Source organism: Dromiciops gliroides, chromosome 1 (genome assembly GCF_019393635.1).
Source record: "Dromiciops gliroides isolate mDroGli1 chromosome 1, mDroGli1.pri, whole genome shotgun sequence".
Lineage (NCBI taxonomy): Eukaryota > Metazoa > Chordata > Mammalia > Microbiotheria > Microbiotheriidae > Dromiciops > Dromiciops gliroides.
Window position 1 is genome coordinate 656255964 of NC_057861.1, and position 26033 is coordinate 656281996.

A 26033-nucleotide genomic window follows, 5' to 3' on the forward strand; every position below is an offset into this window, starting at 1 on the left:
ATTGTGAGCTGTACAAATTGCAACAATCCCAGAGCCCAACAGAAATCAGGCAGTGGATAAAGAGCTAGACCTTGGTTAGCAGCCCTCACAGTCAGGAAGACTAAGGTGGGACTCTTGCCTCTGGTACACACTGTGCCCCTGAGCAAATCACTGCAGCTCTCAGTGCCTTCAGGTAACTCTATAAATACTACTTGTTGCAGAGAATTTCCTTACCATGTAGCCATTAATGAAATGAAATCACAAGCCAAGGCAGAAGGGGGATTGGGGCGGGGGGGGGGGGGACAAATCCATTATACATTCAGCATCTCCTTTTCCTTTCTTTTCATTGTAATATGGGCTTGTGCTTATTAATGGAAAACCTTTCAGTGTATATTCCCAGGTAAGTGCTTGTGTTCTCTGTAGCCCAGTTATGCCAGAAGCAATAGGCAGGGAGTGACTAAGGGTAGGATGCTGGCAACTTTGGTAAATGAGGACACAGAAATGTTTATGGGCTGATGAAAAACCTCTGCAAGCCAAAGATTGCAAAAAACTCTTCTCAAAGCTGACCATGGACAACATGATGAGAAACCACAGTCTATGGGGGTCATCACTATTCTTTCTTTCACATCTGCTGTGATCTAGGCCAAGTACTGTTGGCTGATTATTCAAATCTGGAGATGGTAAGTAAGCCAGGCTCTGAAAATCTCAGGTGGTGAACTGAGGGGCAACTGCGTGGTGCAGTGGATAGAGCGCTGGGCTTGGAGTCAAGAAGACTCATCTTCCTGAGTTCAAATCTGTCCTCAGATACTATGTGACCCTGGGAAAGTTACTTATTCCTATTTACCTCAGTTTCCTCATCGGTAAAATGAGCTGGAGAAGGAAATGGCAAAGTACTCCAGTATCTTTGCCAAGAAAACCCCAAATGGGGTCCCAAAGTCAGACACAACTGAAAAAATTACTAAAAAAGAAAACATTTGTCTAAAGCTGAACATTAGAGAAACCGAGATGAAGCTAAGATTCATCTTTCCCGTTTCCATTTCTGAAGTAGGATCAAGAGGGAAAAACAGAGTGGTTTTTGTTTTGTTTTTTTTTTCTAGTCCCTCATTTCACCTTAGCTGGCTCCCTCAAGCCACAGCTATTTGAAACAAGCGCATTTAGGCTCTCAGCTTGACTGGTCTTTCCAGGTAACAAGACTCTCCTTCTCTTCACTTATTTTCCCCCATCAAAGAACTAATGTATTTAGCAGGCTTCATTTCAGTTACATTATCCAGTACCAGGTAGTGATGATATTTATACATAAGACAGAGCTACATTTCTGGGCCACAATAAAAAATTTGAAGAGATTTGGAGCCAATGACTTTTTACTTTGAAGCCAAAGAAAAAACAAGCGCAGATTTTTCTATCTTGCTAAGGACAGGGGCTGAAAAGGTGAGCAGGGAGGTCTGTCCTGACCTGGTCCTCAGCACTAGGTGTTCCTGTTTTCCATCTGAGCCCTGAAATTGAATCCACTCATATTCCTAGAAGAGGCACTTTCATTGTATATTCCTTGGCAAATTAGGAATGGTGGTTATAATTATCCAAGCTTTTGAAGGCAAAGAGCAAACATTTTCTATTATCATCTGTCTTAATTCAAATATTGGGGAAGGGTAGGATAGTGGGAGAAGGGAAAGTGAGAGGGACCAGGCCTAGAAAAGAGAAACTCAGTTCAATTCTTGCCCGATTGGCACAAGTTCATATTTAGGTGTTTTTATTCTTCAACAGAAACTCATTCATGTGATGACAGGTTTGGGAAACCTCTCCACAGAAAATTCAGGCTTCCTCTTCCTCTCTGGTCTCTCCTTAGGTGGGAGATTGGCAAGTGGAGTCCATGTAGTTTAACCTGTGGAGTCGGCCTACAGACCAGGGATGTTTTCTGCTCCCACCTCCTTTCCAAAGAGATGAATGAGACTGTGGTGCTGGCGGATGAGCTGTGCCACAAACCCAAGCCCATCATAGTGCAAGCTTGCAACCGTTTCAACTGCCCACCAGCCTGGTATCCTACAGAGTGGCAACAGGTGAGAACCACTTTTTGTATTTGCTATGAATGGGAGCAGGCCTTGCTGTACACTCTTTCCTGCCTTGGTTTGAATTAAGGGACTGCTGGATGTATCTATTAAACTCTTAAGTGAGAGTGTTCTACTGCTATGATGGATGTAAATGGGAAGGTCTAACATGGGGGAGAAAAGACATAGGGAAAACATGATAGCTACCGTCCCTTATTTGAAGGGATGTCATGTGGAAGAAGTTTGGGGGTCATTGTTCTTGGCCAGAGGAAATAGCAAAGAGTAATGGATGGAAGTTGTAAGAAAGAAAATCTTCCTAACAAGTAGAACTATTCAGAAGTGGGATTGGTTGCCTCGGAGGTTTCTCTTCACCAGAGGTCTTCAGTCCGAGGCCAAATTACCACATAAGGTAATCTTTGTTCAGATATAGGTTGTGCTCTGACACTAGATGGCCTCTGAGATCCCTCCTGACTTTGTTTCTGTGAAGCTGAGGTTGTTGTCCCTACATTGCCAAAAGCATTCTATTATTTTGTTTTTTTTGTTTTTTTTATTGAGGCAATTGGGGTTAAGTGACTTGCCCAAGGTCACACAGCTAGTAAGTGTTAAGCATCTGAGGCCGGATTTGAACTCAGGTCCTCTTGACTCCAGGGCCAGTGCTCTATCCACTGTGCCACCTAGCTGCCCCAACCATTCTATTATTTTTGAAGCCCTGGTGATGGGTTGATCTAGTCATACTCTTATACCCATCCTTCTTGGGACCAACACAGCACATCAGATAAGGCCCATAGTATGACAAATGGGCGGGTAATAGGAGAAGCTGCCAGAGGAAGCCCCACAGAATCAAGGATTTCATTTATAACAGGTATAGAAGGTGAAAGGCTTGCAGAGCTTTTGTGATGTTTACACTTCTTCCAGAGTCAATCAATAATGTTACTTCTTATTTTAATATTTAAAAGAAACTATGCTTTTGTTGGGGCAGGAGCTCCCTCCGCTAATGCAGATCTCAAGTCTTTAGTTGATGTTCTTCACAAATTGTTGTCCGTGAAAAAATTCATCATCCAGTGGCCAAGCTTCCAGGGCTGAAGCTCTTTAAATTTGACTAGACTGGCTCTTAGAAAACAACATCCAGGGGCAGCTAGATGGCTCAGTGGATAAAGCACCAGCCCTGGATTCAGGAGGACCTGAGTTCAAATCCAGCCTCAGACACTTAACACTTACTAGCTGTGTGACCCTGGGCAAGTCACGCAACCCCAATTGCCTCACACACACACAAAAAAAAAAGAAAGAAAAAGAAAACAACATCCAGTGGATGTTCTCCTGGATCCAGTGCATCCAGTAGAAAACAATATTAGATGTATAGATGTGTTTATTTACAGGACAGGAAGAGTCCCTCCTCCTCCTCTTTACAGATGAGAAATCTAAGGATCAGAGTTATTACATGACTTGCCTAAGGTCATGAAGACATCAAATAGCAAAGGTCTCATGACTCCAGATCTAGTACCTTGTTGCCTATAGAGAACCTCCCCAAACTTATCAAATATGATAACTTTCACCACTGATTCATGTCAGAGCCAGGAGAACCCTGAAAATGATCTTTAGAGATTATGAAACCTTGGGCAGGAAACTGAAGGACTTGGAGATACACATTTTTTTCTCTACTTCCAGCTGGAGGTTATTGTGTTTAAAAAGCTGTGGGCAATAAACAACTGGATAAGAAGATAATGTCAAAGAAAAGAGTTTGGCTTTTTGGACCAGTTTTCAAAATTTCAGAATGGTGGGTTCTTAGGCAGAGACAGAGTATATGCACCAATGAATGATGTCTTTACCTGGAATTTTACTGAGCTGATCAGGAGGACTTTATTAAAATGAAAATTCGTGCATATGAAGATTTCCCAGACACAATGACTTAACCAGATGCCCTGGAGAGCTAGTGATTCTAAGAGGCAAAGGTAAAGAGGGAGTACATTCCAGGAAGATTATTCTCAAGAGAGAATAATAGAAATGGAAATATCCAGGAATGCACAAGACAGGAGTAGAAATTATTGAACAAATGAACATGAGATCTTAAAAGAAAGAAACCAAGGTTTCATGAAACTTTGGTAGGGTGGTGTCCATAAGTTAAACATATTAATGAAAGGGCATGTCTTGTTAGGAGGAACTTAGCAGGTAAGTGGGGCAGTGGAATTAGGACAGTTCCAGTCCCAAATTCCATGACCCTTAAGGAAGGAAAACCTGGTGGAAAATATCTGAGTTATTAACAGTTGGCAAATTTCTGATGGAAATAACCAAATTACCAGGAGGAGGAATGTGTTCTTGTTTGGAGACTTCCATTCAATTTAACAAACATTTACTAATCCCTTACTATGTGTTAATCATTTGTGCTAGGCCCTGGGGGATATCAAAGCAAAAATGAGTACTTGTCATGAAGAAACAATACACGGCATCTAGGTGGTGCAGTGGATAAAGCACCGGCCCTGGATTCAGAAGAACCTGAGTTCAAATCCGGCCTCAGACACTTGACACTTACTAGCTGTGTGACCCTGGGCAAGTCACTTAACCCTCATTGCCCCGCAAAAAATAAAAATAAATAAAAATAAAAACAATACATGCATGTATATTTGTAAATTTAAAACATACACCAAAGAAACACAAAGCAATTTTGGTAGAGGCAGGAGCACTCGCATTTAGGGTAATCAGAAAGGGTATTCCATGTCGGGATGGTTCTTGAGCTGAGTTTGGAAGAAACCCCATGATGCTGAGGAAAAGAGGTGAGAAGGAAGCATATTCCAGTCTAGGATTAGAAAGCAGCAGCGCCCCCAACATAGAAATAGAAGGTGGTGTATTGCATGGGAGGACTGTAATTAGACCAATTTGGCTGGAATGTAGAATGCCTAAGGAGTGATGTGTGTTAAGTCTGGACAGGTAGATTGTTAAGAGCTTTAAATACCAAATGGAAAGGGTTGTATTTCCTATTAGAAGCAATAGGGAGCTAGTGAATTTTCTTGAGCTGAGAATGACATAGTTTGACTTGTATTTTAGGGCTATCACTTTCACAACTGGGTAAAGGATGGATTGATTGATGATGAGAGAGACTGAAGTCAGGGAGACCTTTTAGAAGACTGTTACAGTAGTCCAGGTGAAAGGTGATGAAGGTGATGATCTAGGGTATCAGACTTGTGATTGGAAAGTATGATACTGATATGAAACATAGTATGAAGATAACATGGTTGAGACTTGGAAACTGATTGTATATGGAGAGGAAAGGAAAATGAAGCATGGAGAATGACTGGGTTTGCACTAGGAAAGTTAAAAGTGGCAGAGGAGAGTGGGGAGAACATGAGTTCTGCTTTTGCTATGTTAAGTTTGAAGTGACTATAAGACTACCAGTTGAAAATGTCCAGTAGACAATTACTGATGCAGGACTGGAGTGCAGGACAGAGACCAAAGTAAGTCATTTCCATCTGGGAGTCTTCTGGATAGAATTGATCATTAAACACACGGGACCTGATGAGATCACAGGAAGCCAGGATGAAGAGAGAAAGGAGAAAAGAGCCCAGGACAGAGCCCTGGGATTAATGCAGAATCAATTCATGTTAGCTTTTAGAGGTCATCTGTAACTCTTTCCAGAAGATTTGTTCAGCAACATTAGCTTCCCCAGACCATTTGATTAAAAGACTAAAAGAAAACAAGACATTATGTGATGTGTTTGGCAGAGTAAGTCAACAGTAACTGTGAAGCAATTCTTAGCTAATTGGATCTTATCTCAGGACACTAGTGCAGGATATTGGAGTGCTGACATTCTCTTATTCACACCACAGCTGTTAACAACACACTTGTCTTTGGCCTTTGGATTTCACCACAATCCTTGTTAGAATAAGGGTATGTATATACCACTCACAACAAGGTTTTGCTTTCTCAGTGTCTAAATTTTCTTTTCCATTTATCTGTCTATACACTGGTCATGACCCAGAGAATAGACCTGGGAGCCTCTCATCCTTCAATACTTGGGTTACAATTTCTTTCCTTTTTCTTTTTTCTCTTGTGCAAAGGGACAGGAAAAAAATCTGTGAGATGTCTGAAAGGTCTATTTAAAATATGACAGACGAGTGCTCTGGTGAGTGCTAGTTTTCACTGGGACAAAAGCCGCATCACAGTGTTTGGCTGGACAGAGGTGTTATCAGGGCAATCTGTGTGTGGTTTTCCCAGAGAAAAAAGCAGCATAAATTGTATGGATCACCATCTGTCAAATGTTAATGTCACTTCCTTTGTTTTCTTTGAAGCTCATACTTGACAAATGGCAAATATCCAGCATTCACTCATACTTGGATGGGAGGAGAAAGAAGAGGGACTAAAACACAAACCTGTTTTAGAGATAATTAAAAGTATGTGGTGCAGAACTGTAATTTTCCCTTGGGCTGCTGTCTGACCTCTCTTTGTTTCTACTATTCCTTATATTCATTCTCTCCTACTTTTGTTCCATCTTCTGGTTCTGCGTGATGGCCCATGTCTTTTTGGCCCTAACATATTGCTTAAGACTATTTTTTTAGATATGGGGGATTTTTCTTTTGGTTTTATGAAGAGATTAAAATAGTTTGTATATTAGTCTTCCTTAGCTTCTTGTAAATAGGGATTGTTTTATTCTTTTTACTTGTATCTCCAGTGCCCAGCACATAATTAAAATGCCTATTAATTAATAGATTGACATAGGTCATAGCTTGAGCTTGAATTCTTTATGCCAACCAAGTCTATCTCTTGAATTCCCTCTTTATTGTCAATTTTGCCATCATTCTGACAATTCCTGAAAGGGAAAACTACGAGCTTATATTTTGCTTCTCCTCCATCCAGTCAGTCACTAAGTCCATTGACCTTTTCCTTTCCAATGTCTCCCTCTTCCTTTCAGCCTCTCCTCTCTATTCCCTCTCTTGACATCCTACTGTAGTTAGAATAGAGACCTAAATAGTCTCTGTATGTTTCCCATTTAATTGTTCCTGAAGAAACTAGTCCCAGACCAGATTAATCTTTCTAAAATACCCTGCTTTGATCATGTTACTTCCCTGCTCAAAAATCTTCAATGGATCCCCATTACCTATGTAACAAAGTTAAGACTCTTTAATCTAGTATTTGACACCCTTGAAGGCCTTGAGGCAATGTAGAATAGTGGCAAGAGGGTTGTATAATAAAGATGACATAGGTTTAAATCCTGGTTCTGTTACTTAACTACCTGTATGACCTTGGTAGGCAGTCAAAGAAGACAATAAGGCACTGGCAAAAAAAAAAGAAAGACGGTCTCACATAGGGTCACACAGCTTTGTGGAATTTACATTCAAATAAGGGAAGACAACACATTAAAAAGAGCTGAAAAGGCAAGGGGAATGAGGAGTATCTGAGCCAAGGGCATGATAGCAAAGTCTGTTGAATCAGAAGGGGAATGAAGAATGGCTGGCCCAAAATGGAGGATACAGAAGAACTCACCAATAGGAGAAAGTAGACAGCATAGTGGACAGAAAGCAACTGAGTCATGCCAGCAGAGTTCATAGAGCCAGCAGCATAGTTGGGAGGACATGTCAGGAAACATTTGTGGGCCCCAGTTTCCTCAAGAGTTCTGAATACATGGCCTAGATCTATCTCCCTCCCCAATTTTAACTCTGGCCTCTCCCCTGAATGCTCCATATCCCAAGAATCTGTTCTCAAACTAGACTCCTCTGCTCAGACCTCTGCTTCCTGAATCCTAGCCATTCTCCAAGTTCAAACCCAAGCCCAGTCTCTAAGGAGAGATTTCTACACAGATTCCTCTAACCTCCACAGCAAGATGGCTTCCCTTGGTTGAAAATTCTGTATAGTTCACATCTCATATGAGGCTTTGTACTGGGGGAAAATTGTAGTTGGTTCATTTTATGTGTTCTCCACTTAAATATGAGCTTCTGGAAGGCAAGGATAAGCTCTTCTGCCTCTTTACATCAAAGAGAGTGCCTACCACAAGGCCTCGAATATAACTGGCACTTAATACTTTTGTTGATTGACTGATAGAACTGATTGACTGGAAGAAGCCCAATTCCTGATTGAAAACTGATTAAACATTGGGTATGGAGAATATTTTGGATTCTTTCAATCAGTAACTTGTATAAAACACGATATTAATCCTACAGTAAGATCTTAGAATTAGAATAGACTTCATCCATCATCTAATCCAACCTACATCTTCAAAGAATTCCCACCTATGATAGCCTGTGATATGGTCCCCTGTACTTTACTTGAAAAGCTCTAGTGAGAGGGCAGCTAGATGGTACAGTGAATAGATTGCCAGGCTTGCAATCAGGAAGATTCATCTTCAGTTCAAATCTGGCTTCAGACACTCATTAGCTGTGTGACCCTGGGCAAATCACAACCCTATTAGCCTCCATTTTCTCATCTGTAAAATTAGTAGGTGAAGGAAATAGCAAACCATTCTAGTATCTTTGCCAAGAAAACCGCAAATTGGGTCATAGAGTCAGACCTGACTGAAAAACAACTGAAGAACAACACCGAGGGAGCATTCGCTACCTTACAAGGCAGCCCATTCAACTTCTAGATATCTCTAATTTAGAGTTTTTCCTTATATAATAATAGCATTTATATAGAGCTTTAAGTTTTGCAAAGCATTTTACAAATATTATCTTGTGTTATCCTCTCAAGAATCATAGGAGGTATTATATTATGTTATTATTTTAGCCATTTTACAAATGAGGAAACTGAGGCAGATAGTGGCTGAAGTGACTTGCCCAGGGTCACACAGCTTGTAGTGTTTGAGGCAGGATTTTAAAGCAGCCCTATCCACTTCACCACCTATATACCTCTCTCTAGGTACCTTCTACCCCTTGTCCCTAATTTTGATTTAAGGGTATTAGATTAGACTAAATCTAATTCCCATTCCATAAGACAGACCGTCATTCACCTGAAGAACATTATTTGGCTCTCTTCTCCAAGCTAGATATCCCCAGTTCTTTTGCTCAGATTGTCTATGCCATGTGGAAGAAGATCCCTCCCATAGGTGTTATCTTCCTCTGGATATATTTCAGCTTTTCCATGACTTTCCTAAAATGGGTCCTTAGAACTGAGCCTTGGGAGGGCATATTTGCTCTAACCAGGGCAGAGCAAAAGTGTCTCTGGTCTCCCTTGCTCTGGACACAGTAGTAGTTACTTGTTTCCCTTGGCATCCAATTAGCAGCAGCATAACAGACTTTATAAAGAGAGCAGAGTCCCTTATTCTCAGTACTTAGTATTAATTTATGGAAAGTCCTTAGAAGCCAATTCTCTTTGAGTCCTCTACCTTCCCCCTCCCCAAAACTCATTAATGTTCTTTCTTTGTTCATTTTTTGTATAAAGTTTCAATCCTGATGGGAAGGGACAGATGGTTGGAAAGTACCAAAAGAAACGACATCAAATAAACTAGAGATTGTTTCAAAGTTGTTTGTGCTTCTCCACATGAATTTTGTTTTATGTACAACCTGGTATCCACTGGTCCTACATGCAAATGTTGCATGTATCTGGGCAGACACAGAAATAGCCTCCCAGCCTCAATTCTTTCCTTGGGTCCTAAGGGGGGGATTACATGACCTATAATCTTTTTTTCCTGGATTTAGAATTTGGCATGTCTGTGTAAAGGCATGTGAAAGGATAATTTTAAGAAAGAAAGAAAGTTTGATTGAATTGCAAATGCTTACCAATTATGTTTCCATTTCCTATTTTTCCTCCATTTGATGAAATTAGATAAAACTCTGAAGTTCTTGGCAAATCAATTCCTGATAGTCATCAGCTTAACATTCCAGCAACTAAAACAAAGTTTCCTACACATGAGAGGCTATTTAAAATGTTCTGCCCTGAAAGTAAATCCATTAGTGTGTTTATCTTGTTTACAAAAGTGTATTTCAGAAGGAAAATGAAAAGTCTATTTTTTTAAAAAAGCAACAATAAAGATTTCTTCAGTAGAGATCAAAAGGTAAGGATCATGTTAATCCTTGAATAGAATTTTTTTGGAGGGGATGGAGAGAGTGGGAGAGACAAAAGGAAAAGTAAGGTTTTTTTTTATACGGGTAAAAGTGTCATCCACGGCTACTTGGGATTTCTAGTGTCTGGAAAGAACCACCATTCTACTAGGTTTCCTTAAACACTATAATCTCACTTCCAAATCTCAAAACCCCTAACTCTCTTCAAAGACCCAGCTTAAGTGTCATTTCCTATATGAAGCCTTTTCCCATCCCTCCAATTTTTAGCATTCAATCAAGCTCACACAAACATCATAATCATGTATTTGCTCTATGTATATTTTGTATTTACTTAACTTTGTAGATATTCTCCCCCCCAATCAATCTATCAACAACAAGCATTTATTAAGCACCAAGTGTATCACCAGCATTGTGCTAGCTGCTGGGAGTACAACTACCAAGAATGGAACAATCCCCATGTGTAAGATTACATTCTGATAGAGCAACAAATATATATATATATATGTATGTATACACACACATATATGTATATACGTATACACATACATGTGTATACATATATACATAAATATATGCACACACATATACACAAATATATACAGAAAAATATGAAGAGTAGAAATATTATTAAACAAAATATTAGGGAGGGACAGCACTTAGGGTTAGGGATCAAGAAAGTCATACAATAGTTGAAGCTTGAAATATGCTTTCATGTAAGGGATTCTATGTGGTAGGAGTGAAGAAGGAGTGAATTCGAGGCATGGAAGATGGCCAGTGCCAAGGACAGAGGTGGAAGATGGAATAGCATGTGTAAGGAACAGATAGAAGGACAGTATTACTGGATCACAGAATATAGGAAGGGCAGAAATATACAGTGAGGCTAAGTGTATGGGTTATCAAGGGATTTAAAGGCTAAATAGTGGTTTCTATTTTATTCCAGAGGTGATAGAAAGTCACTAATATTTATTGAATAGGGAAATGACACAGTCAGTTTAAGAAAACATCGTTTTGGCAGCTGGGTAAAAAGATACACTGGAGTAGAAAGAGTTGAGGCAGAGAGAACAATTAGGGGGCTGTTGTGATCATTTAGGTGAGGGGTGTGAGGGCCCAAAATGGGGCGATGACTACATGATGAGAGAAGAGGAGTTGGGTTTGAGAGATTTTGTAGAGATACAAATAGTAGGATTTAGCTACTGTTTGTGTATGTGGAGTGAATGAGAATGAGGAGTTAGGGATAATGGCAAGGTTAGGGACCTGAGAGATTGGAGGAAGGGGGTGCTTTCAACAGAAATAGAGACATTTAAAAGTGGGATGGGTTAAGAGGAAAAGAGTTTGGATGTGTTGACTTTGAGTCTTTGTCTTTACCATCTAGTTTAAAATGTTCAATGGGCCATGATTGGAGCTCATAGAAGAGACTGGGTTACTGCTTTCTTGGTGACCTCATCAGCTTTTTTGTGTTTCATTATCAACTCTGCAGATGAACGACTGATGAGGTCACCAAGAGAGTGCAGAAAAAGAAGAGGACCCAGGATAGAGTCTTTTGAAAACACCTACCAGTAGAATCTAAGATCCTTGAGGTCAAGAACTCTTTGATTTGTGTCTTCGTACTCTCAGCACATAGGGCAAGGCTCAGCATACAGTCAGTTACTGCTATGTTTCAGCACTTGATAGGTTTCATAGTAGGTGTTTATTAATTCCCAGTGTTGGATTTAATTGAATAACCTGGGCCTCTTTTTTTTCTTCCATCAAATGAGTGCATTAGAAATGATCTCCCAGTTTCCTGCAGGTCTAAATTCTACAATCCCATTATAGTAACCATCATAACAGCAGCAACCAACTTCACCTACCATCAGGAGCCATTTGGGAAGTCCCAATCAATTGTAAAGAAGTGGATTAAAACTAATAATAACAGCTCACATTTATATGGAGCTTTAAGGCTTACAAAGTACTTTCCCTATTATGTCTCTGTGAGGTAACAACAACTAGCACTTACATAGTGCTTTAAGGTTTGCAAAGCACTTTACATGTGTTCTCACTTTACCCTCCAAACAACCCTGTGTGATAAGCACCATTATTACCATCCCCATTTTACTGATGGGGAAACTGAGGCTGAGAGGTTAGTGACGTGTCCACACTGCTAGTGTCTGAGGCAGGATTTGAACTCAGGTCTTTCTGACTCCAAGTCCAACCCTTTATTCACTTTGCCACCTAGCTACCCAGTACCATCATTACTATCACCATTTTAGAGATGAGGAACTAAGGCTCAGAGAAGTGAGTAGCAAGTGGCCACATAGCCAATAAATGTTGCCTCTGAGGGGGCAGCTAGGTGGCACAGTGGATAAAGCACCAGCCCTGGATTCAGGAGGACCTGAGTTCAAATCCAACCTCAGACACTTGACACTTACTAGCTGTGGGGCCCTGGGCAAGTTACTCAACTCTCATTGCCCCACAGAAATAACAATAAATAAATAAACAAATGAATGAATGAATGAAAAATAAATAAATAAAGTCTCCTGAGTGGGAAACTTAAAAAAAAAAACATGTTGCATCTGGGGGATCCTGAAGCTGAGTGATATGACTTGTCACAGGTGACACAATTCATAAGTGGAACACAGACCAAGGTCTTTGGACTCCAAATTCAGCATTCTTTGCCCTCTAGCCTAGCTGCCCATCAAAAATCAACAAAATGCCTCTATTGACACTCATCTGTTCTTTTTTTTTTTTTGGTGAGGCAATTGGGATTAAATGACTTGCCCAGGGTCACACAGCCAGTAAATGTTAAGTGTCTGAGGCCTGATTTGAACTCAGGTACTCCTGACTCCAGGGCTGGTGCTCTATCCACTGCTCCATCTAGCTGCCCTGACACTCATCTGTTCTTAACCTAAAGCTTTTTATTGATTTAGCTGAAGCCAATGTTAGCCACAGAGAAGAAAACACAAGCCTAAATCGTCACTCATTTAACCAATGTCATTTCACATAATAATGGACAGTCCAGCTGCCAGTTCAAAAAGGAAATAATTAAATTAAATTAAAAGTAAAGTGTCAACACAAGAAGAATCTACTAAAAGGCTACTTCTTAGGAGACATTAGGCAGCTCATCAGCTTTAGGCCAGGCAAGAAATTTAGCAGTACAGGTTGCCGGGTTGTTCTGTCTTCGGAAACCATGGCACCCTCCTACATATCTCTTTAATTTGGTATTCCTTCTAAAATCAGTAAACAATCAATCTCAGAATTGGAAACCTATAATTAACAGGTTTCAGATATTCAAATATTCAATTATTGCATTTTTCAATGCAAACTATCCATGAGGAAAGTGCTGCCCCACACTATCATAGTGCATTCATTGAGGCGTTTTGTATCCAATCACAAGAGTAGTAGCTGATTTGGATTTATTTTTCCTCCACGTTACTCACCCTACTGTGGAATCGCTTTTCTCAGTATCTTTATCTGATTCAAGAAATGATTATCAGGTACCTAGAGCCTTTAAGGCATTGTTTTCACAACTTGGAATACACAGATGAAAAATGTTGAGGCCCCTACCATAAATTTCAAAATCTAATAAAAAGAATTCCTTATTATTGTGTAATAATTGTATGCATGTACAGAAATAAGGGTGATACAACATGGAATGTGATAAGGTCATAAATCCTATAGAACCTAGGAAACCATCTAGTCTAGTTCCCTTGTTTTACAGACAAGAAAACAGAGTTCCAGGGAGGGTAAGAGACTTGCCCAGGATCACAGAGATGGTATCAGAGAGAGGCTTTGGATAGGAGTCTTTGTGGACTCCAAAATCTACCCTCTTTAAAAGCAGAGGAGAACTTCAAAGTGTTCTAATAAAATTTGAGGAAGAAAAGATTTCTTTCAGCTGAAAAACTAGGGAAGGCTTCATGGAAATATGGCCCCAGAGCTGAACCGTGAGGGAAGAGAAGAATTTCAACAGAGACTAGGAGGGAGCCTATTTCAGGACTGCGAGGAGGGGATGGGGTGCTTGGCATGAATGCTTGGAAGAAGGAGAATTCAGGATGGCATGCTTTCTCTTGCCAAGAATGTAGTGGTATGTGAAGGGGAGCGATGGAAAATGGGCCTAGAAAGGTAATGTATATGTGTCCAGCCCTGACCTAACCTAGCAGATCAGATATAATTGTAATGGACCATCTCTAATCAGAAATTTATATGGCTCACACCCCCACCCAATCCTTAGGAACATCAGAATTGAGCGCATGTGTCTTAAAGGACTCTGAGCTGGCCTGTAAGCACTCAGACCAACTAAGGCATTAGATACAAAGTAGGTTTTTTAATTAAGGCAACCAAAAATACAGAAACGATTCAGGGTCCACAGCAAAACAATACAGAACCCTCCCAGGTTGCTTTATTTCCCTCCCCAGAGGTTCAGCTCACAATCCTCACAAGCTCATGGAACCACTTAGTCATGTCTACACTTTGCTAGCGAGATTGCCAGACCAAAAGCCAGTAGAGCATCCTGTGCTACGTCCTTTTTGTTTCTGCTTCTGCAATCTGTCTTTTAACCATTCCCTTCTCACCACTCACACTGCCACCATCCAAATTCAGGCCCTCATCACCTCTCACTTGCAATATTGCAATAGATTCCTAATTGGTTTCTATGCCTTGAGTCTCTCCCCACTTCAACCTATCCTCCACACAGCTGCCACAGTGATTTTGCTAAAGTGCAGCATCTGACTAGATCATTTCCATACTCCATGAACTCCAGTGGCTCTTTATTCTATGTAGGATCCAATCCAAACTTCTCTATGGGGCATTTGAAGCCCTTCACAGCCTGGCTTCAGCCTCCCTTCTCAGCTTTATTATACATTATTCCCTTTCCCAAATGCTACTGTTCATCCATCCTGGCCTTCCTCCTCTTTGTCATGCATGGAACTCCATTTCTCATCTCTGTATCTCTTCAGAGGGTGTTGCCTTTGCCTGGAATACACTCTCTCCTAACCTCCACTTTTTAGAAATCCCTACTTTCCTTCCAAACTAAAATACTACCTTCTACATGAAATCTTTCCTTGTCCACTCCCAAATGTTAGTGCTTTCCCCTCAATTTTTCTATCTGTACATAAACCTATTGTGTGTATACATTTTACATCTCTTTTGGATGGCAAATTGATCAATTAAATATTCCTTTTTTTCCCTAAAAACAACTTTTATCATTAAAAAAAAAGCATTCTCAAGCAAATTAGGGATAAAACATTAGCCAATAACTAAACTCAGTATCCTTCACTAGAGGTCATTACTATGCTCTGTCATCTAGCTGGCAAATTGGCTGATTAATTATTCTTTTTTTCTTAAAACAACCTTTATCATTAAAAAAAAAAGCAATCACTCTCAAGCAAATTAAGGAAAAACCATTAGCCAATGACTAAAACCAGTGTCATGCACTAAGGTACATTACTTGGCTCAGGCACAGTTATAGGATCTGGGCTATTGAAATATCCATGAACTGTAGGCCTTGCTTATCTTTCTGTTTGTGATTCATGCCACTGCTTTTTAAACTTGTCTTATTCAAGGAAGTGTCTGTTCCTTAACAAAACACTTAGGGGCAGCTAGGTGGCGCAGTGGATAGAGCACCGGCCCTGGAGTCAGGAGTACCTGAGTTCAAATCTGGCCTCAGACACTTAACACTTATTAGCTGTGTGACCCTTGGCAAGTCACTTAACCCCAATTGCCTCACTAAAAAAAAAAAAAAAAAAAAAAAAACACTTAGAATGATATGCAAAAGTATCAGTTCATAATTTGCATGTTTGGTCTATACAAAGTTTATTCATCCATGCTTTGCACCCTAGACCAACAAAATATCTAGATCGATGCATTGAATTTTTCATTTGGTGGGGTGTTTGACATTGCATAGAAACAACCCAATTCTTCTAGTACAGAACTGGGAGAAAATATGTAAGGCTCCGTACATAAAGATCCCAGCAAGTTGCATATTGACAGTTTTTAAATGAAATGTTATCTCTGTTTTATTGTATTCTTATTTAATTTGTTGAATTATTTCCCAGTTTCATTTTAACTTCATTCCCTGTATACTGGAAAGTGATGCAGGTTGCATGGGCCCACTGGTGGTGTCATTGACACCTCTATTCTAGACCACATTTTGAAGAAAAGGAAAGCTAGGAATCAATCACCTTTAATAAAAGCTAGCATTTATAGAGTACTTTAAGGTTTGCAAAGTATTTTACAAATATTATCTCATTTTATCCTCACAACAAACCTGGAGGGGTGCTAATATTATCCCCAATTTACAGTTGAGGAAATTGAGGCAGACAGAAGTTGAGTGACTTTCGCAGGGTCACACAACTACTAAGTATCCAGCCATATTTGAATTCAAATCTTCCTGACTTCAGGTCCAACATTCTATCCACTGTATCACCTCAATGCTTCTCTGATAATTACTCATATTTCTGGAGCACTGTAAATTTTACCAAGTACGTAGCTCATAAATCCCCGTGAAGTGATGCAGTGGTTAGAGTGCTGGACCCAGGAGTAAGGAAGTATAAATACAGTTTAGACATTTACTAGCTGTGTAACCCTGGACAAATCACTGAACGTCCCTCAATTTCATTTTATTCTTCTGTATAATGGGGCTAATTATAACAATAATACCCTGGGAGGTAGATCTAAGGATCAAGTGAGAGAAGATTTGCAAAGCATTTTGTAAACCTTAAAGTGATATGTAAATATTGTTACTGTTGTTATTTTTTTTTGTTTTTGTTTTTTGGTTTGTTTTTTTTTTTTTGCGGGGCAATGGGGGTTAAGTGACTTGCCCAGGGTCACACAGCTAGTAAGTGTCAAGTGTCTGAGGCTGGATTTGAACTCAGGTACTCCTGAATCCAGGGCCAGCGCTTTAACCACTGCGCCATCTAGCTGCCCCCTATTGTTGTTATTATTGTAACAAAAGTATTTATAACCTCATTTTAAAGATGAGGAAACTTAAGCCCAGGTAGGTAAATGAGTTGCCCAGTCATGCGATTGGTGTCACTATTAACCCAAATCTCCTATCTCCAAATCCAGTGCTTCTACCATATCACACCCAACTTCACTATCTTATATCTCCTCACCAGAAGTGACATAATTCTTTTTTATGCCTTCCTCGATTTCAGTGGTAAACAGGAACCTCCTTTGGCCTCTTCCAAAAGTGTTTAACTAAACTTTTGGATCTGAAGGTTTTATTTGCTCTCATATAGTCCCTTCCTCCCCCTCAGCCTCCTTCCCCTTAATCTTTTGTGTTTATTCAGATTAAGTTGAAGTCCTGCCTCCCAAGACATTTGGAAAGAGAAAATGTCAGTCCTCAAGCAGAGGAAAAATTCCTAAAATACTGCACATTAGACTTGACTGATGAAGTACCCAGGATGGCTGTCAGACAATGTAAATAGGCTGCTAATGCTGAATGGACCCAGTGCTACAGTCCTTAACATACTCTTGGAGAATCCTACACAATTATAAGCAAAAGATTAAAAGAACAGGAATTTGATTATATTTTAAAGGTCATGGGTGTATTGATTGTTGTAAATTAGCCATTACCCTTTTCAATGAAAAAATGTCACGTTTTCACAAAGAAAAAAATATTTGGGCACGATTGCAAAAGTCAAATACCACCCCCCCACACACACACACACACTGTTGGTTATGACAAATGTCTTCTTTCTTCACCATAGTAATTCCTTGTGGTATCTAGCATGATAGATATACATAACAGTTTTGTCCCTCCCCTTTTTTTTCTGTTCAAAGTAAAATTGTAATGATGCATCTTTTACAGCCCACCACAAAATATAATTATAATCAATATAAAAAAGAAAATAACTTCAATAGATATTAATTTAGTAGCTACCATACATGCATCATACATACATACATACATACATACATATGTACATCGCTGTATGTGGCTCATTGGGGGGGTCCAAAATAAATATCCTCCATCCTCATGGTGTTTGCACCTTAAATTCTAGCCCATATTCCTACCTCCAAGCAATTGCAGAAAGATGGGTAGTCATAAAGAAAGAACTCTGGGTAATAATGCTCTCTGACATCCTTTCAGAACTATCCCCCAGAGTCTAACTGGAAAATTTCTTCTATTAGCTAAATGAACTCTCTAGAGCTGCATTGTAAACCAATTTCATCCGCTCTTATTCTCAGGAAAGAGAGCAAGCACCTGGTTAGTATCTTCCTTACTGTAAAGTTCTAACACAGTTGTATTGCGTTCATTGGATTAGGGCAATTGCTAATGGGGAATGAACTATGGGAAGTTTTCCAACTTAGTTTCCCCCAACCCCGATGAAGTTGGCAAGTATTCAGGTAAATTTTAGGACACACTTTAGCTATCCAGTTATTTGGAAAACTAATCACTTACAAGGTCAGCTAGAGTGTATAAGAAGTTTATAGGAAGACCTAAGGGAAAAATGGTCATAAACAAGTAAGGGATGAATATGAGACTAACCATTTGAAGCTATTGGGATGACAACACCATAGTAACTCATGAAGAAGAGGAAAGAAAGCCTTCTAATAAAAGCATCCCCTTCATCCCCAAAACTCCCAGTTAGCTATAGTCAACTCCCTTCATTTACAGTGATAGCATTGGCCCTGTCTTGTTCTGTCTGGAAACAAGATAAATTTCACTATCCATCATAAAAATGATTAACAGTCTATTATATTAACCTTTTAAACTGGTTGTGGGTTGTAGCAAATCATTGGCTATAAGCATCTTGGCAAGTTTTAAAGACCTCAGTAATTCCAACCTAGTTAAAAGAGGAATCAGGGTTTTAGATTTTTTTTATTAATAAATTGATTTCAAAGAGAGTAGAAAGAACTGGGGCCATTAACTAGTTCACCTTCCTCCTCACCCCAATGCCGAAGAAGGCTTTAATCATCCCAGGGCACAATAAGGATTTAAATGGGCTACTTCCTTAACACTCAAACCTTCTCCTTCCCAGTGTTCCCGGACCTGTGGAGGGGGCGTTCAGAAAAGAGATGTTCTTTGCAAACAACGCATGGCCGATGGCAGCTTCCTTGAGTTGCCAGAGACCTTTTGTTCAGCCCCAAGGCTGGCCTCCCAGCAAGCCTGCAGGAATGAGGACTGTCCCCATGAATGGCTTCTCTCTGAGTGGACTCAGGTAAGAACTTGAGCAGTGAAGGTTGAGGCAAAGCAGGCACAGAGGAAGAAGTGGGGACTGGGGGAAGCCACCTTCCCTAACATGCTGAAATCTGCAACAATTTATGCCATACTTTGTAACTGTTATTTAACTAGACTATGAGGAACCAGTCAGTTTAGGCAGACAGCCCTCACCTACCAATTGGAAGCATGTCATTGTGGAGCAATTGTGGAGCAAAACTGATTCATGTTTGGGAATGGGAATCCTCCTGGGACACTGGGGCTCTGCTCCCCCCCCCCAGCTATTTTTGGTCTCTTCTCAGGGGATCAGGGCCTCTCTGGCTCTTTTTCTCACAAGTTATAGCACAATGATGAAAATTATTTACTTCAAGGAGATCCTGTCTCTCTCCTGTCAGTTTCCTGGCTCCAGAAGCCCAGCATCTTCCCAGCCAAAAACTGTTTTGTTTTGTGTCTTTTTTTTCCTCTCTCCTGATCTCCTGTATGTGGGTGATGGCTCAGATTAGCATCTTCCCTCAGAGATGATACAGCCCCCAAAATGGCTGGATTTGGAGTTAGGACCCTGGGGTCTGAGTGTCAGCCCTCCATATAGATCACCATGTGATCTCAGACACGTCGTCATTGTCACTTTTCTGGACATTGGCTTCCTCACCTGTAAAATAAGAGGGGTAGATTAATTGATCACTAAGGTCCTTTCAGTAAAGTCATTGTCTCTTATGGCATTTTATGATTCTGTGATCCCTGGTTTACCTTAGCAAATCCCATTATGTATTTAACATCCATTAATTTAATTGAACCCATCTTAAGTCTGTTTATATTTTCTGCCTTTGCTACTTCATGGGGGGTAGTATTACCACATAACTTAAAACACAGAGACTCTTCCTCTATCGTGTTCACAATAGAGCTCTGTCAATGAATCACTGTCTCAGAAGGATCTAGCTAGGAAGGGAGTCATGGAGACCAGAATGTGTCTCTCTGAGTGTGGTGGAGCCAAAACTGAAATTTACCTCTTGCTTTTCATGCAGGCTTTGGGGGATAATCCTTTTGCACTCCACTCTACTGCTTTGTATAGTGTACAGCTCCTTATGATCACAACTGATTGAGCTACATTATACTCAGCCACTTGGATCCCCAAAGTAGAAAACTTCTCTGTAAATGAAGATGCCATTTCTTTAAAAATTAGAGCCCAGGTTCCCCTGAGACATTGGTTTCATATTTTAGTGCCAGTGGGAGTCAGCAGACTCTTGGCTTTGCCCCCATTACATTCTATATGATGGTGCCCACTAAGGGGCATAGAACCAAACTTTCCCCCAACAATGCCAAGTAACTGTTCATTTCCAAGGATTTATAATTTGGCTATAAAATATTTTTCTGGGTCAACTTTATCCACAAGGTCCTCAGGAAGGAGAGAACAACTTTTTTTCATATTTAAAATGTTATTTGACCTAGGCTACTTGCTGAAGGCAATATCTGTGTGCACATGTATGTGTGTGGATAAATGCCCTTTTCTGGAATGGCTTTTCATACCTAAACAGTCATAATATTCTTAAACATAGGAAAATGATCAAGGCCATGTACCAGGAGGAAGTGGTGATGTATTTGGTATTGACTTGAGATGTATATATAGTCTTAAAGCCAATTAGAAAAAGCTGTTGCTTCTCTAAATCATGAAAGAGGTTGAAGCAGTCCCTGTGGAGCCCCTAGGGCTTGATCAGATATCAAAGACACCAAAGTCATCTGCTGCATCCCCAGCCTCACCAGTCACTTGACTTTTGTCTTGCCACTGCACTTTGATGACTATGGAAGAGAGGGTGAGGCTGACAGTTTTATGCAATACCCCACTTAAATCCAATTCATATATAAGTTAAGACATCGTCCAGTGATGTCATTGGTCCTGTTCAAAAATGAAGGACAAACAACAACAATTGGGTGTCAGGCTTATGTAAGCAGTGGAGTCATGATGTACTCTGTCTATGTTTTCACTATCTTTTGGTGTCTCTGGACTTAACAGGATCTGGAGCAAGATGGGCACTAGGGAATTCAGAAGAAGTTGTTGGCATTTGGCATTAAAATGTATCACAAGCCTACATGTTACAGAGAAAAGGAAAAATACTTCTATATTAAGCTCCTACTGGGTTAAGCAGACAGTCGGAATACATTATTTTTATTCTGCTTCTGCTGATCTGTATGAGACAAGAATGTGAGTTGCTGAAATACACTAGCTGCCCACAAGCAAGTCCACCACCCTTGCTGCCTGTGCCACCTTTAACTAGTCCTGATGGGAACACCCTGCACTACAAGATTTCAGAAGTCACACTTTCCAAGGAGCTGCTGACCACATGCAGGCAATACTCAGCCAAAGGAATCTTTGGAAGTTCTTGGTTGTCCTGTTTGATTAATGGAGATTCTGAAAGTGGAGGTGGAGGTAGGGAATGGAGTTATGATATCAGGAAATCAGTTCAGCTGAATGGAACCTGGAGCCGCACAAAAGCATTCCCAGTAGTATAGAGAGATGTTTAAGACTCACTATCTCATCAGAACTGCTGCTTTCTTGGCCCTCTGACTGAAGTAAAATGTCACATCCACCCTTGAAAGCTATTATTTTGTGCTGGTAGGACAGGTCCATGCTCCAACAGGTTTTTTTTTTCTATCTGGCCTTAGATATTTGAGTTAAATCTCATGGTTTATCACACAGAATCCTTCTGACAAAGTAGTGAAGCCTGAGCCCCTATTGGGTATTTCAACTAAAATTATTGGCAGATCCTATTCAAAGGGAAAGACTTTTTAAAAACACATCCCTGAAAAACGTCATGCCTCATTTTCTTAAAGTCAGCTCCCTACTTTTTTTTTACCAATTAAAATCCCTAAGGGAAAGGTTACCAAGAAAATCTTTTAAAATCCTTTTGTGAAATTTTCCCCCCCAAAAAATGAAGTTAAGAAAAATGTTTGCATTGGAAGGGAGTTTAAGGATTATGGAATCCAACCCTTTCACTTTAAAGAAGAGAAAACTGAGGCCTAATGATAGAAATATGGCTTGAATGGAGAGAATCCAGGCCTCTTAACTCATCTAACATTTTCCCCATTAAGTTATCTGGTATGCTTTTAACACTAAAAATAAAACCTGGAGACTTGGGGAATAGGTGTAGTTTATTTTTATCATGAAGCTTTTTCCTCCTTAGGATGTGATGGGTTCATCTGCAAACAAAGAAAACCAGGGAGAAGGTTCTTGACCTGGAAATAACTACCATCAGCTAACTAAAGTACAAGATGTGATTCCCACTATTGTCTCTGATGTTTCTTCAAATTAAACGTCATAAAAGTTGGCAGCATAGATAACAAAAGATCCTAACACAGGGTTTCCCAAAAGTCTTACTGCAGTTTTATGATATTAAAATTGTTTAGTCCAATTTAAGCTATTAAAGTTTAAATCTGCACTGACACTTGGGACCCACTATATTTAAAAGTTGCTAAAAATTGGTTCCTGAAGGTCTTAAAATGAACATTTATCAAGTCAACAGGAAAGAATACATCACCCTAGTTACCACTGTTATATCACAGCTTCCTAGCTGACTTTCATATTTCTGATCCATCTTGTATACTGCCCCCAGATTAATCTTCCTAAAACACCCTTTTCATCATCATACCACTTCACAAAAGCCTTTAATAATTTCCAAATGACTACATAAGATCAAGTACAAATTCCTTAGCTTGGCCTTCAGAGTCCTCCACAGTCTGACCCCATCCTACATTTCTAGTTTTATTTTATACTCACAATCCTTTTGCTCCAAGGAAAACTGTCAACAAAAATTGTTCCTATTCCACGCCCCTATGGCACTTGTACTTTCACATTTCCATGTCTTTATTTTCTTAGGTGGTAATAGTTTGTGTGTATTCCATATTCCTCATTCTCCTTTTGTTCACCTCACCTGAAATTTTCTCCCCTTCTCTTCACCTAATACTGCCCAACTCAAGCTCCCTTTCTTCTATGGTCTGGCATTCCAAGCAGCAGAGATCCCTCCCTACTTCCTCTGAACTCATGGTGAGCTGAGTAATTACAAGCAGCACATTAGTGTTTCACCTGATATACAGTTGTGGTTGTGCTACAAGAAATTACTCGGGAACTGGTGACAGAGATCATTGTGAAGCAGCTAATGCATCCCAGAAGTTGATTTCAGTCACATCAAGATTCTGAAAGGAGGGCAGGTTTGAGAGGTGAGGCAGGTAAAATTCAGCTGTGGCAGCCCAGTGAGAGAATACAGAAAGAATGGCCAAATGAGCAGCCAAAGAAGACAATGAAAAATTGAAAGAGCAAAGTAGGTGAGAATAGGTAGGTTCAGGAAAACAATTCCATATTATACAGTCTGATTTAAAAGCAGGAATTCTTGAAGAATCCAAGGCAGAACCAGATCAGGATGCAGGCAAGAACTGAATGAAGTCCAGAGGCAGACCAGGATAGGTGGCAAGGAAATCCCTAGGCAACAATATACCCTGCCTCCTATTAGAGTATCAGGAATAAGAGTAGCCCCAATTTAAGACATCCCTGACTGGCACAACATTGTAGCACCTTAGGTTTATAAAACCAAGACTGCTTTATTCTTGTTTAATTTACTATCATTATTACTTCATGTGTGTATGTATGTGTGTGTGTTTTCTCAGTGCAGAGACAGGGTGTTATACTTTTTATTTTCATTTAATCTTTAAGATTTAGGCCATTCAAAGAGCTAGAAACTAAGGGGTTGCCCATCAATTGGAATGGTTGAACAAATTATGGTATAAAATGTGATGTAGTGGATAGAGCACCAGCCCTGGAGTCAGGAGGACCTGAGTTTAAATCTGGTCTGAGACACTTGACACTTACTAGCTGTGTAACCCTGGGTAAGTCACTTAACCCCAATTGCCTCGCCAAAAAAATGTTATAGAATGTATTGTGTTATAAGAAATGAAAAAAGATCATTTCAAAGAAACCTGGTAAGATATGTATGATGCACAGAGTGAAGTGAGCAGAACTAGGACAACAGTTTATGTTATAATTTCAGTATTGTTAAAGTAAACAATTCTGAAAGACTTAAGAACTCTATTCAGTAAGTTGACCAAACAATTGCAGAGGACTGATGATGAAGAATCCTACCCACCTCATGATAGAAAATTAGTGGATTAATGTGCATAATGACAAACACATTGTTGGATATGGCCAGTGTGAGATTTTGTTTTGTGCAACTATTCTTATGTAATACAAGGATTTTTTCCAGTGGAGGATGAAGTAGAAGGGGGAAAAAATAAATGCTTGATGATTGGGGAAAAAAAAGATTTGGGCCATTGTTCTACCTTGTCCAGATCTTTCTGAATCTCAACTCTATTATTTGTTATATTAGTTCTCTTTCAAACAACACTTTGACCAGCATGGCAGCCATGGCTTCATCTATGCCATTGATAAAAATGTTTTACAGATTTCTGGGACAAGCTATTAACTCAAGGTCCACATGAATCCATTAATTACTACTCTTTAGGTCTGATCATTCAGCTAGTTCCTAAGCCTAGTCTCAGTGAGATCAAATTTTTCTCTTTGAATTAATATCTTGTTTACTTTATTATTCATATTTTGTACCTTTGCATAAAAACACATGAGGCCAAAGAGTATCATTACACTCCTCATCTTAGGTATTTCTTCTGGGAATTATTGGTCTTCACTATGGACATTACTGTTCCTACTATGCTCTGGTTTGGCAGTTGTATGGGAGCGATATTCTCCTTCCCCTTCATTTTTGATTAAGACTTCTTGATCAGTTATTGAGGTTTCCAGGCAAATATATTTTCACTAGCCATAATTAGAGGGACTCCATCCCTTGCCTCAGTTCCTGTATCTGCACTGTTGATTAATACTAGAATGTAGCCACTTTTGAGTGGGGGATGGGGAGGGATATGTTTGAGATTTGTATAATGTATTGCTTAACCATAGAAAAGTTCAATCAATGCCCCGAGCTGAGTTGACTTCTCTTACATGGATGTATTCTATTATTCTAAATGCATGTGATAAAGTTTCTTTCTATTCCAGGCCCCAGGACTCCCTCTGTTACAAAATGATCTTCTTTTTGGTTCTTTTACTGACTTCTCCAGGCATATTTCATTTGTTTGAGAGGCAGTTGCTGAGACTTTGCAGATTGATGCTCCCCATTTAACATGCACTGCTTGGTCTTTCTTTCATTGCTAGTGTTCCACAAGCTGTGGAGAGGGCACCCAGACACGGAGTGCCATTTGTCGAAGGATCCTGAAATCCGGAGAGTCAGTCATTGTCAACTCATCCCTGTGTCAGCCATTGCCTTCCTCTTCCTCCATCCAGCCTTGCATGCTAGCAGCCTGTGCAAGTGAGTATGGCAAGACACAACAGAGATGGGAAGAATGGAACTCGGGAAGCCTTACCTCCCTAGGCCACTTCTCTCTTGTCAGGGAAGGTTTCAGACTGTTGCTGATGCCCGAGAGCTCAGCTGAAGCTTTTGCTTAGCCACCTGACAGTCAGGCAGGCAGGAGAGGAGCCTTGGCTTCCCCTGGGCAGAGGGGGCTCTCTTCTCCCTGAGAAGAATGGTTTGCAGGGGGTGGGGGAAAAGTTCACTTGTCTGGCACACAGAAACCTGGAAGCTGAAGGTAGCATATAACTAATGAAGTCTAATATTATCCACCCTGGGGTTTTAAATCACCTCCAAACAGATTTGCTCTGTTTCATATTAATCCCTGAGGTTGTAACACTTTGGGGCTCTCACCACCATACGCATTAAGGCCCTGGTGCTTTGCAGAGCCCACATGGTAAATATTTAACAAGGGGAACTCTCCTTCCCTTTTGTCCTCTCCCTCTGTTTATTAAACCAAATTCTTTATTCAAATGCTTTTAACAAGGGGAACTGC

The 26033-nt window shown here is 40.1% G+C and overlaps 1 protein-coding gene across 2 annotated transcripts in view; it reads left to right on the forward strand.

Moving 5' to 3' along the window:
- The window catches only part of ADAMTSL1 (ADAMTS like 1), a 1070304-nt gene that overhangs the window by 949934 nt on the left and 94337 nt on the right, over positions 1-26033 (forward strand). For both annotated transcript variants that reach the window (XM_043978110.1, XM_043978111.1), the window contains 3 exons: positions 1823-2033; positions 18961-19140; positions 25345-25498. In XM_043978110.1, the coding sequence (XP_043834045.1) occupies positions 1823-2033; positions 18961-19140; positions 25345-25498 (545 nt within the window). The remainder of the gene's footprint in view (positions 1-1822; positions 2034-18960; positions 19141-25344; positions 25499-26033) is intronic.